Source organism: Aquarana catesbeiana, linkage group LG10, assembly GCF_042186555.1.
Source record: "Aquarana catesbeiana isolate 2022-GZ linkage group LG10, ASM4218655v1, whole genome shotgun sequence".
In the NCBI taxonomy this organism is placed as follows: Eukaryota; Metazoa; Chordata; class Amphibia; order Anura; family Ranidae; genus Aquarana; species Aquarana catesbeiana.
In genome coordinates, this window is record NC_133333.1 from 183,246,444 (window position 1) to 183,265,031 (window position 18,588).

The 18,588-nt window shown below is 43.9% G+C and overlaps 1 protein-coding gene across 1 annotated transcript in view; it reads right to left on the reverse strand.

Moving 5' to 3' along the window:
- Window positions 1-10,925: 10,925 nt before the first annotated feature.
- PERM1 (PPARGC1 and ESRR induced regulator, muscle 1) overlaps window positions 10,926-18,588 on the reverse strand; it is a 30,239-nt gene continuing 22,576 nt past the window's right edge. The window contains exon 4 of the mRNA XM_073601317.1: window positions 10,926-14,205. Within this exon, the coding sequence (XP_073457418.1) occupies window positions 14,105-14,205 (101 nt within the window). The 3' untranslated portion in view covers window positions 10,926-14,104. The remainder of the gene's footprint in view (window positions 14,206-18,588) is intronic.

The following is an 18,588-nucleotide window of genomic DNA, read 5'->3' on the forward strand; positions in this document are numbered from 1 at the left end:
TTCTGCCGCTAGCGGGGGGTTAAAACCGCCCCGCTAATGCCGGTAAAGCGGCGCTATATTTAGCGCCGCTGTACCGCCAGCGCCCGCACGCGTCAGTGTGAAAGTAGCCTTAGGCATTAAAGAAGAACCCAGACCCTCAGCTCCATCGCCCTTTATCAAACCGATAAAGTAAAATAAATTGCTTTCAACGATATGTCTTAACAATTCAAAAGGGAGCACATAAAGGAAGTTAATTGTTAAATTTTGCATACACTATAAGGACTTGTTCGCAGCAGAATTTAGTGCGAGAAACCTGCTTTACATGCACTTTTCCCGCACATTCAAAATGCAATGGGTGTGCAATCTGCTGTGGGTGTCAATATAATCTTAATGACATCACAAATGCAGTGTGTTTGCCTGCACTGGATCGCATGGTATCGCAGTATCATGCAATCAAGTTTCAATGCTTTTTTAAAAGTAGTTCATGCACTACTCTTTTTGCGCTCAAGTACGGTTTCAGCCTATTTAAATGAATGGGCTGAAAGTCACATCTGCACTGTGTAGAGTGTTTCTGTGAAATTCTGGTGTGAACCAGCCCTTTAAATTGTCAAAACAGCCACCAAAAAATTACTTATCACTCTTTGAAGAGAAGTCAATGGCCAACTCAGTAATAATTGTCCAAGCAGTCCACAGAAACCACAGCTCACCCTTGTATACTGTATACACGTAAGAATTTTAAGCTCAACAAACACATTACAATACACTCTGATTGTACGATCTTCTTTAAATCTACCAACAAGTATGCAGTGCAACAGTTTGCATAAATGGAAATTATTTTTTGGATAGATTAGCAGGCCCCTCGCTTCGTTTTGGTAGATCTTGATTGCAGAATGTAACGTGTGTGGTGAGCCTCGGATTGATCCATGCTTCCAGGCTGGATAAAAGCTAAAAATTGTTTTATACTGTAATTTAAAAACATTATTTACCCTCAATGTAGACTAATCAACCACCTGTTGAGAACAACTCAAAAAAAAAAAAAAAATCTAATTTCTGGATTTTTTTTATACCAATACATTGCCTATATGAAGACTTGTGTTCCATCTTTGATTAAACCTTGGAGGTATACTATTGTTTTACAATAATGTATTTCTCTTATCTCTCCCTCATGTATGTGACATGACTTTTTCAACCACTTATTATAACAAATTATTTTCAAGGCAAGGCCCTAAAATTGTATCTTGTCAATCCATGGAAAGGATGATCCATGCCTAAGATAAACCACTGAAACAGCCTCCATTGGTGTATAGAAATACTTTTGTGCCAAATTCTCTCAATACTAATAAAGTTAGGAGGCTAGACAATCTCATTCTCCTTTCTCCCATTCCTCTAGCTTCTTTTGTCTTGCCTTCAGAGCTTTGGGTACGAACACTGGTCGCTGGTGCTTGCCCTGTATCCCCTAATCCCTCCCACTACCTTTCCCCCTTTTTTTTTTCTTCCCCTTTCCTCCCTTCCAACAATCCTTATGCGACAGAACACATTTGTCACTGAGTACGGTATATACTCCTCCTTGATTCATGATAGTGACTATATGAGATTTTTTTTTTTTTTGGCAGTATGAATCTATAAAACATCCCGCATGACTGCTTATTTGGGCTAAGCGGAAGCTAGTCTAATGTATTAATTTCATTCTGATGATTTCGCCTTGATTTATGGATAATTCGTACCAAAGCCATGTGTCCTACAGGTTCAATTACCCCACCAAGATAAAACAATAGGACCATATCTGTTGGCTTCCACTCTCCGACACTGTGTGAACCTTCTGTTTTCTGATATGTTATATTACAGTATTTTGTGTACCGATATGTCTTTAGTACTATATAAGTTCAGGAGGTATGGTTGGTCCACTTTATACTATCTACAGGTCCTGTATGCCTTTGTACTGTTTACAATTACTATTTCCCTACTTTTACTTGTCTTTTGTTAAAAGAGTACGTTTAAAAGTATGGGCTTTTAAAAACAAACAAACATCATACTCACCTAGCTGTCCCCGCCGGCTCTGTAGTGAGAACTGAGTGATCCAACACCACTGATTGCTCAGTTCTCCCCCTCTTCTCTGAGCAGAGAGCAGGTACTGTCAGTCACCAGCTTTCTACTCTGCCCCTCCAACACTCACTGGAGCGCTGGGCTGTGGAGGGGCCGGGAGGGGCTGGCTCAGTCTCCCAGCGGCTCGCTAAGAGGCTGAGCCAAGTGCCAGTCCAGGCATCTGGGTGGATCCCAACCATATGGTCATGATCTTTTCAGAGACTGGCTCTGTGACGTCAGTCACAGTGATCACTCATGTGATCCATAGGAGAAGTACAGCCAAAAAAAGCTTTGGCTATACTTCTCTATTAAACTTTGGAAAAATGCAATAACCCAAGATTATACATAAAACTGTGTCTTGTATAAAGTGTTTTGATACATTAGAGGGATTCATAAATTTGGGATTAATTACTCAAAAATATCTTCTACTATGTAGGAAACCCTACGTATTGCTCACTGCATTTCTCACCTCATGCCAGATAGACCACATAATTTGTATTGAATTTAGCTTAAAGCAGAGCTTTATCCAAAAGGGGAAGTTCTATTTTAAGGCCTCTTCTTCCCCAAACTTTTTTGGAAGGGGGGGAGGGGAAGCAGGTACTTTGACAGGTACCGTCAAAGTAGAAGTTCCCCTCTCCCCTTCCCTAACCACAGTTATCTAGGACATGTCATAGGTCCCAAATGACTGTGGGATCATTCACAATGCGCAGTGGGCACCCGACTGTGAAGACACAAGCTGTCACAGCTGGGTGCCCACTGTTGAGATACCAAGGAAAGAAGAGCGAGGGAAGGGACGGCTCGGGTGAGCAAGCAGTGCTGACTTTTAACAAACGCAAAAATGACTGGAGCTCCTCTTTAAGTATTTGTCGCAAACTCTTTATCCAAAATACATGTTGAGCTTTTATCAAGCCTGGGAGTGCTAATTATGAATAACCAGTTATACCTGTGTCTCTGGTAGAAAAACATGATGCACAATTCCATTTTGTCATAGTCATATTGGCAACATAATCAGATGTTTACAGCTTGTTCTACAGCAGATGAACAGGTACAAAGAATGTTTTCAGGTATCACAGGTTATAAGTTTCCTGATGAATCCTACAACCTTTAATGACAGCAATGGAGTGTAACCTCATTAAGTAAATGCCTACAGGAGCACACATCTGGGATGGGAAGTACCTTTAGACGATGTAGAACCAGAGAACTGTGTACTGTGTGTAATCTGCTCTTTCCTCATTCTTCAAAGTTTGCTTTGTGACCACTGGTGTGTCCCATAAAGTTAGGCAATCATGTCTAGTTCCATGAGACCGAGATATAATTTCTGTTTCCCAGCGGTAGTCATACAATTTGATCTAATCAGTGATTTTCCTGACAGTGCATGCAATTAGATTAGAACACATAAAACTGAAAACTTTTTGTTTAGTTAAAGGTCACCAGATTCCTAAACTGTAATCTGCATATTGTAAATTTGTACCATGTCTCTAGTATGCCAGTTATTAGTGGTTATGCTGAACAATAGCTGGCAAACTCCTAACATTGGCGTATGAAAAAATGGTGTGGAAATTCCAGTATACCACTTCTTTATAAATAGGCCCTAAAGAAAGGAGAGTCACACGAAACAGAATTGAAATAACAGGAGGCTGCGGTAGTGGTCAGTAACATACTGTGGGATCACTCCTCTTTGTGTTAAAGCAGTTGTCTCTCTGCAGTGGTCCTCTGAGTTAGAGCTTTCCAATCAGGTAATATGAGATTTGCTGATTGGAGAGCGTTAACTCTGACTGAGCAGGGATGGTGAAGGTGTATCGGACTGCTGCAGAGAAACCACTGCTTTCACGTATAGGACAGCATTTCTTCTTTGCCTCCTCCTGTCTGGAGGATAGACTCTGTAGCTAGTGCTGGAGAACAATTATTTATTTTTGATCAGGGCTTTTTTTTCTCAGAGAATAGGTGCAGATACTCCTCGCTTCTGAGTCACCCCCTGTCTCTACCTCCTACCCATCTCCAAGCACCGTCTCTTGGCTCCACCCCTTACCCACCTCCCAGTACTGCCTCTTTTATAGAATAGAGAACCAAGTATCATTTTATGGTGCTAAGTAATATGTATGGAATGTGTTAATCACAAGAAAAGCAGTAAAATAGATCCCCTGGAGCCAGCAACAATATCCACCTCCCAGCAGTAATAGATCCCCCTAGAGCAGGGATATGCAATTAACGGACCTCCACCTGTTGCAAAACTACAAGTCCCATCATGCCTCTGGGTGTTATGCTTGTGGCTGTCAGAGTCTTGCTATGCCTCATGGGACTTGTAGTTCTGCAACAGCTGGAGGTCCGCTAATTGCATATCCCTGCCCTAGAGCAATGTTTCTTAATGCCAGTCCTCAAGTACCCCCAACAGGTCATGTTTTTAGGCTTACCATTATTATGTACAGGTGATTTGATCAGTTTAACTGCCTTAGTAATTACCACAGCTGTTTAATCTGAGGGAAATCCTGAAAATATGACCTGTTGGGGGGTACTTGAGGACTGGAGTTGAGAAAGATTGCCCTAGAGCCAGCAACAATAGATTCCCTACAACAAAATACCCCCCCCCCCCCAGCAACTATAGATCCCCACCAACTATAAATCCCCTACAACAAAATACCCTGCCCAACAACAATAGATCCACCCCAGGGACAGCTGGCCCTATCCAGCAACAACAGATCCCCTCAGCAGCCAGCATCCATGGACCCTCCAGCACCCCTTGCCATTACATACATTCAGTGCTGAAGGAGGCCAAAACTGTGTTCCCCACGTTCCTGCTGAAAAAAGCCCTGGTTATGATACTTCCAGAATTCTTGTCTCCTTCCTTCTTACTCCCTCTGCCTAGCTGAGCAGAAGGAAAGAGTGGCAGGTACCTGATGCTTGTCCACAGAGACACTCCAAGCAGTAGAGTACTGTGAGCTGCTACAGATCGCTTTATTACTCCCTGCACAGCAACAACGTGTCAGTTGTGTGCTGTCACTATCCCTGTGGGACCTCTGATCATTAGGGGTGTTGTGCACCATGTATAGTTGATTGGGTCCACTGTGATGTCATTTCATATAGGAAGGAAGGATGAAACACACTACATTTTTGCCACATCAATTTATTTATCTATACTTGCAGCATGTGTAATAGGATAAAACGTGCAATGTGGAAATATGCATGTATAGTATATATGTACAAATATGTTTTTATACTCTTCAATAATGGCACCAGAGCTGCCTGACTTCTCCCAGTCATATAGGCCACAGAACCTAAAGTTCCCTCACTGTTCTTATATAAAAATTCCTCCACCTTTAGACAGATAGTAGTTGTCAGCAATGCTAACTCTATGCAGGAAATCCATCTCAGCATGACATGAGGAGGAGGGGATGGGAAGGATAATGACATTGGCAATTGGCGAGGATAATGCCAGGGGAGTGGGAGGAATAATGACAAAACAAAACTCACATACTGACAGCGAGCTGAGCACTAACTCTCCAGAGACACCTGTCTGACTTTTTCACAGAGCTGCAAAATGTCAGCCTAGCTCTGGGAGAGGAAAATCTCAGAGGCGGAGAGCTGGTATAGAGTGTCACCCACATGTTATTCCCAGGAAGCCATGCTTTCCTACACAGGGCCATGTGGGATATGACAGTGCTGTGAAGGTCACTATCTTCAAAAAGGCAGAAGGTGATATCACACAGGCTTCCTGGGAGTTTAACCTTTACATAGCCAGACTAACATATACACGCACTTGCAAATACAAATGTCTTTTGATTTTAAATACAGTACATTGGAATGCAGACAGTACTTCTATTCCAGATTCAACAAAACAAAGCGTTATTTGTTAAATGGAGTTCCCATTTAAAAAAAATAAATAAAAGTCAGCAGCTACAAATACTGCAGCTGCTGACTTTTAATAATCGGACACTTACCTGTCCCAGGGTCCAGCAATGTGGGGGATAGAAGCCCCGCTCGTCTCCCCCTCCGTTTGGCGGCGACAGCATTGCAACTGTGGGCGCCCGGCTGTGGCTTCACAGCCGGGCACCCACTACGCGTGCGCGAGCGGCGCTGCGCGCCGTGATTGGCCGCTCAGTCATCTGGGACCTGTAATGTGTCCCAGATGATTGACAAGAGGGAGGGGGCAGAGCTGAGCCCTTCCTGCGCCGAGGGGAAGTGATGTCACCAGCCCAGGCACTGAAGGAGGCAGACTACAAGGGACCCCCTAGCAACAGCCATTTAGAGGTGAGTTAAAAAAAAACATTTTTTTCCAAAATTTTTTTTGTTTTGTTTTGTAAGGCACATTCATGCATTTTTTTTGGGTGGAACACCACTTTAAGTAATAGTGAGAAATTAACATACTGCACTCTCACGCCTCAGATCAGCCCCAATTCCTGCACTTTCACACCTCTGATCAGCCCCAATTCCTGGACCTTCACACCTCAGATCAGCCCCAATTCCTGCACCTTCACATTTCTGATCAGCCCCAATTCCTGCACCTTCACATTTCTGATCAGCCCCAATTCATGCACCTTCCCACTTCAGATCAGCCCCAATTCATGCACCTTCACACTTCAGATCAGCCCCAATTCATGAACCTTCACACCTCTGATCAACCACAATTCCTGCACCTTCACACTTCAGATCAGCCCCAATTCCCACACCTTCACACCTCAGATTAACCCCAATTCCTGCACCTTCACACCTCTGTTCAGCCACAATTCCTGCACCTTCACACCTCAGATCAGCCCCAATTCCTGCACCTTCACACCTCAGATTAACCCCAATACCTGCACCTTCACACCTCAGATCAACCCCAATTCCTGCACCTTCATGCCTCAGATCAGCCCCAATTCCTGCACCTTCACGCCTCATATCAGCCCCAATTCCTGCACCTTCACACCTCAGATCACTGTACCCCCTGCAAATTTGTATCACCACTGTACCCCCTGCTCATCTGTCCCACCACTGTACCCCCCTGCTCATCTGCCCCACCACTGTACTACCCTGCACATCTGCCCCACCACTGCACCCCCTTTCTCATCTGCCCCACCAATGTACCCCCTTTCTCATCTGCTCCACCATTGTAACCCCCTGCGAAACTACCCCACCACTGTAACCCCACCGTACCTCCATGCTCTTCTGTCTCACCGCTGAACCATCTTCTCATCTGTCCTAACACTGAACTTATCTGCTCATCTGCCCACCACTTTAACCCCCTTTCTCATCTGCCCCCCCCCACTGTACCTCCTGCACATCTGTCCCACCTCTGTTCCCCCTGCTCTTCTGCCCCACCACTGTCTACTCATCTGTCCCACCAATGTACCTCCTTTCTCCTCTGCCCCGCCACTGTACCCACCCCGTACATCTGCCCCACCTCTGTACCTTCTCATCTGTCCTAATACTGAACCCATCTGCTCATCTGCCCCATCACTGTAACCCACTTTCTCATCTGCCCCACCAATGTATCTCCTGCACATCTGTCTCACCTCTGTTCCCCCTGCTCTCCTGCCCAACCACTGTAACCCCCTGCTCATTTGTTCCACCAATACACCTCCTTTCACATCTGCCCACTGCTCTACCCTCTGCTTTCTGTTCCACCACTAAACCCCCTTCTCATCTGGCCCAACACTGAACCCCCCTGCCCATTTGCCCCATCACTACACCCTCCTGCTCTTCTGTCCCACTGCTGAACCCCCTTATTATTTCTCCCACCACTGTACCTCCCTGCACATCTGCCCCACCGCTGTACCCTCCTGCTCTTTTGTCCACCTCTGAACCCCTCCTGCTCATTTTCCCCACTGCTGTACTCTCATCTGCTCCACCGTTGTACCCTCTTCTCATCTATGCTATGCGTGATATGCAGAGTGGTGAAAGGAAGCAGAGATAAGACACATCTACCTGTCCTGGCACACTCATCCTGCTGATCCACCTCTTGCATCCAGCCCGCATGCTTGTATTTGATGTCACAAGCATCTGGAATGGATGCGCAATGATGAGCTCAGGTCAGGGGCATTTTCTGAAAGCAGTGGGACTGTGTGCAGGATCATAAGTTGGGCCCCCGCAGCTGAGGAAAACTGCGGCGCTCTGCACTGCACCAAAAGTTGGGTGTGATTTTCATTGCGCTGAATACTGGCTCTGGCTTAAAGGGACACAGAGTGCAGGAGTTCAGTAGTACGTGACACAAAGGTTTAGGAATAATTTCAACAAAGTTCCCAGAAGCTCAACAGTAATTCCACAAACTGTCACCTGATTGTGGTTTTCTCAATCACAGTGAAATTCCTTCTTTCTGAGATTGGTAGTGGCAACCAAGCGAGTCATCTTCCTCCAGATAGTGGGCGGGGCTAGCAGGACTGTGATTGGCTTTAGCAGTGGCCAATGACAGTTCTCCTCCTCCTGGAAACAGGGACGGCCTCCCCCAGCAGAACTACACCCAAGCTCTTCCCCATCACAAGAGCTGACGATTGCAGCTACAGCAAAGTTAGAGAACCAATCAATGTTTCCCATCTTTTACAATGTGTGGGGGCACAGTGCCTCCCCCCCTCAGTGCACGTGCGGCATGGGGAATTCTGAAATTGGAATGCATTAGTGTCTCACTGACACTTCCCTGCTCTGCACTGCTGATGAGGAGGGAGTTGAGTGCCGGAAAAAGATGCTTTGTGTGCCGGGGGTTGCCTACCTCTGCCTTAGACTGAACTACATGAGTGATCCACACTGACAAGCAGTTTGCTATACCCTCAAATGTTACCCCATTTCATTATAGAATATTTTCTACTTTATTCCAAAAATGAAGGTCTACTTACCCCAGGACTGTTACAATTGTTACAATTAAAAACAAAGAAACCAGTCCATGCTCTTATAACCTTTTTTATTCTTGTGCCCCTTTTTCAACAACTGGTATTCCTACAATGAGTCCCAGGGCTGGGACGAGGGGTGGGTGGGAAGGGTAGTTGCCCTGAGCGCAATGGTTTACTGTATGGATGGGGGCACCTTCCTTCTGTTCCAAGGCTGACAGGAGTAGTGAGAGTGGCAGTGATTTTAACAAGTGAGTGACTGCTGGGTATGGAATCCCCTAAACTTGCACATCATGAATGGGGGAGGGGGTACAGTTTGTCATCTTTGCCCTGGGCATTGGATGACCTTGTCTTGGCATTGATGAGTCCAGTTTCTTAAGTATTGTTTTATAATTATTGTTCCTGTGCATCCTTTGGGCTCTTGGATACTTGAACTATACATTTTACCAGTTTGCATATTTTGAAATATTGTAAATTAATTCAAATTGCATAATTTGAAATATTGTAAAAAAAAATTCAAAGCAGCAAGCTGATCCCTCAGTTGGTTATGATGATCGTTCGAGAGCAAGACAAGTTGACTGGATCAGGATGGAAAATGTATGTCCATTGTTAACTTTTTCTGTGTGTGCAATAAATACCTGATTTGAGCTGGATTTAAGCTTTTGTAATATTGGTGTGTTGTGAGATATGCACAAAGATACTCATAAACAAAAGCCCTGTGTATACAGATGCTTTATCATTGTCTGAGAAGCTTTTCTCTCTGTATAGGTCAATGGGAATGCAAATGCAGCTAGAAGCAGCTTGATGCAAGTCAGGTTAGATGCACCTATGAAGAACTAAGACATGTCTCAAACAAACTGATTTCAAATAAAAGCTAAATGCACCAGAAAAAAATGCACTATTCCTTTCATTGACACCAACGATGGGGCACTATTCCTCCCACTGACACCAACAATAGGCCGCTTTTTCTCTTACTGACACCAATGATGGAACACTATTCCTACCACTGACACCAATGATGGGACACTATTCCTCCCACTGGCACCATTGATGGGACACTATTCCTCCCACTGACACCAACAATGGGATACTTTTTTCTCTAACTGACACCAATGATGGGACACTATTCCTCCCACTGGCACCAATGATGGGACACTATTCCTCCCACTGACACCAACAATGGGATACTTTTTTCTCTAACTGATACCAATGATGGGACAGTATTCCTGACACTAACAATTGGCACTATTCCTCCCAACAATACCAATGATAGGGGAACTGTTCCTCCTCATACTGACCACTGGTGCTATGTAATTTTCTATCTCCCACTGAAAATCAAGCCGTAGGCCAGTCATACATGGTTCGAATCTCGGTTCAACAGGAACTAGCCGAGATTGGAACCATTAATGGGCAGGCTAAATTACCAAGTTGATCGATCAACTTGGGTACAACCAGCCTGCTAGATTCTCTTACAATTATCGCTAGCGGCTGCTATAGCCACTATCGATAATCACTGTCTTCTCTCGCCCGCTCCCCGCCAGGAGAAGACAATAGCTGATTCCCCTGTCAGCATTGTCTGTGTTGATGGGGGAATCATACAAATTTCTTTTCTACTCCCACTGGCCACAGTTCGGCCCTCCTAAAGTCTAAAGGACAGTAATCTAGCCCTTTAGAAAGTTTGGAGATGCCCGACTTCAGAGGTTGTTATTGCCACAAGTGAGACTTGTGTATAAGATAGGCACCAATCCCAGCAGCTAACAATTCACTTTCAGTTACAACTATTGTCTACAGTTCTGGAAGGGTAAACTGATAAGGAAACAAGATAATATGTCAACTCTGGTATGTCTGTCATTCCTGGATGTTATATTTGAGCCATTGCTGCAACACATTACCTGTTTTGTCTTGCATATTTCACTAATGCAGGGGTAGGCAACCTGGGGCCCTCCAGCTGTTGCAAAACTATAAGTCCCATCATATCTCTGGGAGTAATTGTAACTGCCAGCCTTGCGATGCCTCATGGGAAATGTAGTTCCACAACAGCTGGAGGGCCCCAGGTAGCCTACCCCTGCACTAATGTGTATATACAAGAAATTACATACATTTTAATTTATATACTAAACATGACAGCATACAGTAAACAGTTCGGTAACAGCTGGAAATCCAAGCTGTGTGCACTCTTAACCCCTAAATAAATGAATATTCTTTGGTAGTCAGCTAGTATTTTATTACCCTCCCTGTCTCAGGAGTTCTCTAAGCCACAACCCATCAGGAAATAACCATGATATGAAGGTCACAGTTCTGGTGATGCAAGGACACGATTTTGCTTTGTACTGGATTCCTTACATCTGTTTCCCCACCACAAGGCAGTGATCCTGTCTGATTTATGACTCCAGGTACAAACACATTGCTATTCCATAAGAGTAAAGAATTATGGCATGAGAACAGACACAACAACATAATGGCTAGTCACAAGCTCGGGGAAGTAAACTAGACACAATTTATTGTGTATCATAGCAACACTGGTGGCATCGCAATCAAAACACAAAACTTTCTTCTGTTCCCATCCGACTCTTACTAGGACTTCCAGGTGTCTCTTCAAGAAAATATGTACTCATACCATCCATAAGGTCTGTGAATCCCGTAATATTGTCCTGTAATAGTGCTAAACACTTATGCAAAATTGTAAACTAAAATAGCCATACATACAACACAGAATGGTTAGCATGGCTATGAAGAAGAGAAGTACACTTAAATAGCCCTCTAAAATTCTCCAAACTGCTGCATGTACAGAAGCAAATGGGCTGCTTTTATACATATTTATTTTTTATGTTAAACGTTGCAATTTTTTCGATTTAGAACAAGCCTAGCTTTACTATTGCTTGCTGACCTTTGATAATGAAGCTTAAAGTAAACTTTATAAAATTTTAAAATTCTGAAAGTAAACATCCTGCTTTTAAGTAGTCATTACAATATGTCCATCGTTACCTTTCAAGGTTTTAAATAGCCTTCTGCACCCTTCTCTGGCTTAGTTTAACTTTGTTATTCCGGGCCTGACTTTCTTTGACTTGAGGGAGCTAAACTCCACCTACCACCATCCCTCTGTGCATGGAATGTGCCTAGATTGGTTACTGAGGCAGTTTCATTAGACACTGGTGTGAGAGTTGACACAGCTTAGCCATGATGTCAGAGGAAGTCAGGCTTCAGTAACAATTCAAATTTGAATCAGTCTGTCATAGACACGCCAGCCATAACCAAAAGGAGTTTCTAGATCAACTTTTCTCAACTAGGGTTCCTCCAGAGATTGCTAGGGGTTCCATGGTGGATTGACTTCCCAACTTGTGATGTCTGAAACAAATAATCTTTTTTTTTTTTAGCTGACCATAGATTTTTCAAAATTCAGCTGTTTCAGCAGGACCTGGCTGAATTTTGATTCATTAATGGGCATTTCAGCTTGAGAGAAGTCGATTTAATGATCAGATTTTCTCAAACAGGAATTTTGGAAAGTTTATATTTGATCAATACCTGTAGTCAATTGGCTGCAGGGCTGGCTGTTGGAAAAGAAAAGATCCATGTATGGCCAGCTTAAGGGTTGGCATTTTCACAATGACCATCAATGTCAATCCTTGTGGCCACCAATGCAAGTATGCCCACAATGAACCAACTTGTAAGTCAAATACTTTAGGAGTGCCACAATATTTATTTTTTTTATTTATTAGATCTACAACATCTAACTGATGCTAATGTACTATGAGCTGCAGATGTTATAATTTGTAGCAGGGGTTTTATGAGGTGTGAAAATTATTTCAAGGGTTCCTCAGGGGAAAAAAGGTTGCGAAAGCCTGACCTAGATGATTAAACAAACTCTATGTTGATAACTAGTATTATAGAAAGGTAACCCCTTCATCTGCTTCACTCGAAATGAAGCCAAACCCCTTTCATTTGGTATTGGATATATTAGGGAACAATTAAAACCCTCTGTTAGGTATATGTGTTGTCTGTGTACCATTGGGGGAATTGCCCTGGACTTTGTATTCTTCAGGATGCAACAAGGAGTGAGAAGAAATATTTCAAAGTTAACCTTAACAGGTATCCCCATTGGAAGATTTCCCATCATCACCTATTGTTCTGGTGACAACAAAATTTGGATTTCCCATCACTTTCTGCCTCGGTGACACCAGTACAAATAGAGTAGTGAATCCTCCCAAAGCTGGCAAAGATATACATTTTAAAGGGGAAATTAAAAAAAACGCAAAAATGAACACTTATCATAACACTCAAATGTAGGTTTTCCATTTACAGTTCTCTTGAAACTGTAATCTAGCAGGCATCTACGTAGGTTGGCCGCTACCATACTATATAACATTATGCTACACTGTACCCAATCAGACTATATTTTACTATATGATTGGTACTTAATGTTAACAAAATCACTCAAACAAGTCCTCTTAATAGCGCCCAATATGCTGCTATCTAAACTTTACTTTATTTGTGCGCCTTTTTCCTGCAATATGGGATATGATGTATTGTTCTGTTACCCATTAAAAAAAAAAGTTTTGAAGAAAACCAAATCTGATGGGGGCACAAACAAAGCTTTAGGGTAATGTAGGCAATGGGACAGAAATGGGGGTAAATCCCACCATTTACAATTGTTACCAGAACAGGAGGTCTGGAGATTCTAAAAGCTACCCCCGACTTGGTAACAAAGGTGAGTGTTCAATTGTCTACAGGGAGAATGTCTGGTATCTAGTACAGGAGGAAGAGCAGAGGGATCCAACAGGAAAATATCAACCTTTTTGAGCTTCTATTTCTGTATTACTCTAAAACAATAAGCAAGTCTTAGATGGAGGACCTGTGGATTTCAGCCTCTGCTGTGAACTAGACCTAACATATCAGCACCCTACAATACAACATACCATTTACTTGCCAATACACTTCACATGGTTTGAAGATCCCAGGAATGTGTTCATAACTAATTAGCTCATGCCAAGTTTCTCTGATATACTTGTTCATTCACAGCATTGTCCACCAGGTGCTGTGAAATAAAATTGTCCAATTTATGGAAACATTCAATACTGAAGCAGCGAGTTTACCTTATTCACCTAATATTATTTTCAGTAATAAAAAGAAAAAATCTATGAGCTACAGAGAAATCTGCACGCAGACTAGAGGCCTTTGTATCCAAATTGCTGTAATTCCAGTGCAACCCTGTCAATTTCTGTTATCTACAGTCCACCTTGTTGGTTGGACATTTAAATCTCTTCCAAAGGCTCCAATGTCGGCCCCTGCCAGGTTCTCCTGCGCCTTCGTAAGTAGCGAATGGCAGAGACAGCGCCAATGTTTGCAACTAGAGCTAGAAAACAGAAACATTAAAAGAGGGATGTAAGAATATTACATGTTGAGTCATATAACACATTGTAAAAAGAAAGTATATTTTTTAAGTTGTTACATGTTAGATTGAGTAATCTAAACTACATATATATTTTACATTTATTTGAGGTTTGGAATTACAGCAGATATCAAATTTTATACTCAACAAACAAACCTGATTTAAAACCTTTATCTAAAACAAGAGCTGTAAAATGTCTTCCAGTGGATCTTCACATCAAGCCACAATGACCTCCAAACTTCATCCTTTGCAGACAACACCTCAGAACTAATTAAATTGGTAAATGTGATGCTTAATTGAATACAGGTACACTTTTTATATTACTTAGAAAAATCCCATTCAACCCTATCCCGTCTATGTGGTTAACACATGTAAGTTGGCCTCAGTCTTGCACCACTTCACACGCCACGTCACACTTTTTATATTAATGTCAATGAAATCTGAATTCCAGGTAAATAGCTAAACACAAAATTAAAATACATATGAGGGAATTCTTCAACCTGAGAAAGGATTTGTATTTATGTCCCTTCTGTACTGAGATTTACACAGCTCTGTCACACAGCATAGCCTTAATTGGCAGGGGAGAAGACTAGATTTTTCTCTTCTGCAAGTAAAGAGGAACTCAATTTTGCAAAAATGTTATGACATTTTATGACAAAATAAATTCTCTGAGGGGAATCTATCAAAATGGGAGCATCCAGAATAAGGAACAGATGTGCATGGCAACCAATTAGCTTCTATCTTTCATTTTCAAAGCTTAGCTGAACAAGCTGAAGATAGAAGCTGATTGGTTGTCATGCACAGCTGCTCCAGATTCTGCATGCTCCAGTTTTGATAAATTCCCCCTGTATGTCTCTTCTGCCATAAAGTGCATGCACAGCTCATTGTACAGTAGGGATGAGCCGAACACCCCCGCTTCGGTTCGCACCAGAACCTGCGAACGGACCGAAACTTCGGACGAACGTTAGAGCCCCATTGAAGTCTATGGGACTCGAATGTTCGAAATCAAAAGTGCTCATTTTAAAGGCTAATTTACATGGTATTGTCCTAAAAAGGGTTTGGGGACCCGGGTCCTGCCCCAGGGGGCATGTATCAATGCAAAAAAAAGTTTTAAAAACCGCAGTCTTTTTGGAAGCAGTGATTTTAATGATGCTTAAAGTGAAAAAAAAGTGAAATATTCCTTTAAATATCGTACTGGGGGGGTGTCTATAGTATGCCTGTAAAGAGGCGCGTGTTTCCCGTGCTTAGAACAGTCCCTGCACAAAATGACATTTTTAAAGGAATAAAAGTCATTTAAAACTGCTTACGGCTTTAATGTAATGTTGGGTCCCGGTAATATGGATGAAAATCAGTGAGACAAACGGCATGGGTACCCCCCCACAGTCCATTACCAGGCCCTTTGGGTCTTGTATGGATATTAAGGGGAACCCCGCACCCAAATTAAAAAAAGGAAAGGCGTGGGGCCCCAGGCCCTCTGAACAGCAGTATACAGGCAGTGAAGACAGGGACTGTAGGTTTTTTGTTAAGCAGAATCTGTTTGTAATTTTGAACTGGTACATTTTTAAAGTGTTTAGCTCCAGACAAAAAATCTATTTTAAGCTTTTTGGAAAACATAGGGAAGGGTTATCGCCCCTGTAACATTTGTTCTGCTGTCTGTGCTCCTCGTCAGAAGATTTCACCTCACTTTCTGTCCCAATGACAAATGTTTTTTGAAAATTTGGCGTTTTTAGTGAAACAAGGATTGGTGATAAAGCATCAGTGGAAAGGAGAAACGTTTTCCCCATATTAACACTTACAGGAGAGAATTTCCCTTCCTAGGGGTAGATTTCATCCCACTTCCTGTTGTCTCCTTCTGTTTGCAAGTAGGAGTCATTTGTAAGTTGGATGTTTGAAAGTAGGGGCCTGCCCTATATACTCTGCAGAAATTGGGGCCTTAGGTGTTGGTGTTGCCACAACACTGTAAGCCCTCACAGGGCCCTGCTGTGAAATATTAGATCAAGAATTGTAATTACATGCCCCTGTTGAATAGGGTCAGAAAAATTGGGCCTTTGGTGATGGTGGCGGTGGTGCTGGTGCCACAACACTGTAAGTCCTTACAGTTACACTTGGTGGGGGCTGGAACGGGCCCTGCTGTGAAATATTAGATCAAGAATTGTAATTACATGCACCTGTTTAACAGGGGCAGAAAAATTGGGCCTTTGGTGGTGGTGGAGGTGGTGCTGGTGCCACAACACTGAGTCCTCACAATTACTCTTGGTGGGTGCAGAAACGGACCCTGCTGTGAAATATTAGATCAAGAATTGTAATTACATGTCCCTGTTGAACAGGAGCAGAAAAATTGGGCCTTAGGCACTGGTGCCACAACGCTGCAACCCCTCACAAATACTCTAGTTGGAGCTCAGGAACGAGCCCTGCTGCAAAGTATTGCATCAAAAATTGTAATTACACGCCCCTGTTAAACAGGGGCTGAAAAAGTGGGCCTTAGGCACTGGTGCTGGTGCCACAACACTGCAACCCCTCACAAATACTCTAGCTGAAAGGCAGAAATGAGCCCTGCTGCAAAGTATTGCATCAAAAATTGTAATTACACGCCCCTGTTAAACAGGGGCAGAAAAATTGGGCCTTAGCCACTGGTGGCGGCGCCCAGAACCAAAAATATTCTTACAAGCTATCATCATGATCATTGAGGAGGAAGAGGATAGTCACTCAGCATAACAGTATAGTCACTCAGCATCAGCATAGTGAGTCTTGAAGGAATCTGACATTTAAAAAAAAATTATTCGGTTACATCAGCATCAGGTGCTTGGTATCTGGTGGTGATCCAAGACTGATTCATTTTTATGAAGGTCAGTCAATCGACCGAGTCAGTGGACAGGCGCACCCTGTGATCGGTTACAAAGCCTCCAGCAGCACTGAATGTGCGTTCCAAAAGAACGCTGGATGCAGGACAGGCCAGTAGCTCAATTGCATACTGTGCAAGCTCTGGCCAGTGAGCCATCCTCAAGACACAGTAACCCAGAGTCAGATCTTGCCCCTAGGTATTCCTGCACCATGTAAAACAGATGCTGGCGATGGTTGCTGGAACCGATCATACCTTGGGGCTGCGGACTAAAAAATTGTCTGAACGCATCGGACAGACGGCCACCTTCTCCACCGCTCCTTCTTTGACTGACCGAAGCCTCAGCAACACGTTGTCCAGGAACAGGAGTTTGTAACCTCCCAGTCTCTGGGAACGCGTTGCACAGACCTTTCTGCAAGGCCTCCCTAAGATGTTTCATCCTCTGCTCCCTCTGCGATGGCTAGATAAGGTCTGCAACCTTACCCTTGTAACATGGATCAAGGAGGGTTGCCAGCCAGTAACGATCCCTCTCCTTGATACCACGAATACGAGGATCCTTCCGCATGCTTTGCAGAATCAGGGAGGCCATGCAGCATAGGTTTGCTAAGGCATTCGGTCTGGAGTCCTCTGGGTCACTAAGGATGACATGATCCGCAGCCACCTCCTCCCAGCCACGTACAAGTCCATGGGTTTCTTGGGACTGTAAATGATCCCTTAAAGACTGCTGCTGATGCTGAGTTCCAGGCTCCACCTCCATGCTGACACAATACTCCTCCTCCTTGTCCTCTTCCTGTGTGATCGGCGGGCACGCAGGAACACTGTCTGGATAAAGGGGGCCTTGAGAGCTAAGGAAGTCCTCCTCTTCCTGCCTCTGTTCTGCCTCAAGTGCCCTGTCCATTATTCCATGCAGCGTGTGCTCCAACAGGTGGACAAGGGGGACAGTGTCACTGATGCATGCACTGTCACTGCTCACCATCCTCGTGGCCTCCTCAAATGGTGACAGGACAGTGCATGCATCCCTGATCATGGCCCAAAAGCGTGGGGAAACAAAATAAGCTCCCCTGACCCTGTCCTGGTGCCATAGTCGCACAAGTACTCATTGATGGTCCTCTGCTGCATGTGCAGCCGCTGCAGCATGGCCAACGTTGAATTCCACCTGGTGGGCATGTCACAGATTAGGCGGTTCTTGGGCAGGTTAAATTCCTTTTGGAGGTCAGCCAGCCGAGCACTGGCATTATACGACCGGCAGTAATGCACTCAGACTTTCCTGGCCTGCCGCAGGACATCCTGTAAGCCCGGGTACCTGCCCAAGAACCGCTGCACCACCAAGTTAAGGACACAGTCAAACAGGACACATGGGTCAGTTGTCCCTGTCGGAGGGCGGAGAGGAGTTTGATGCCATTGTCGCAAACCACCATTCCTGGCTTAAGCTGGCATGGTGTCAACCACCTCTGAACCTGCCCCTGCAGAGCTGACAGAATCTCTGCCCCAGTGTGGCTCCTGTCCCC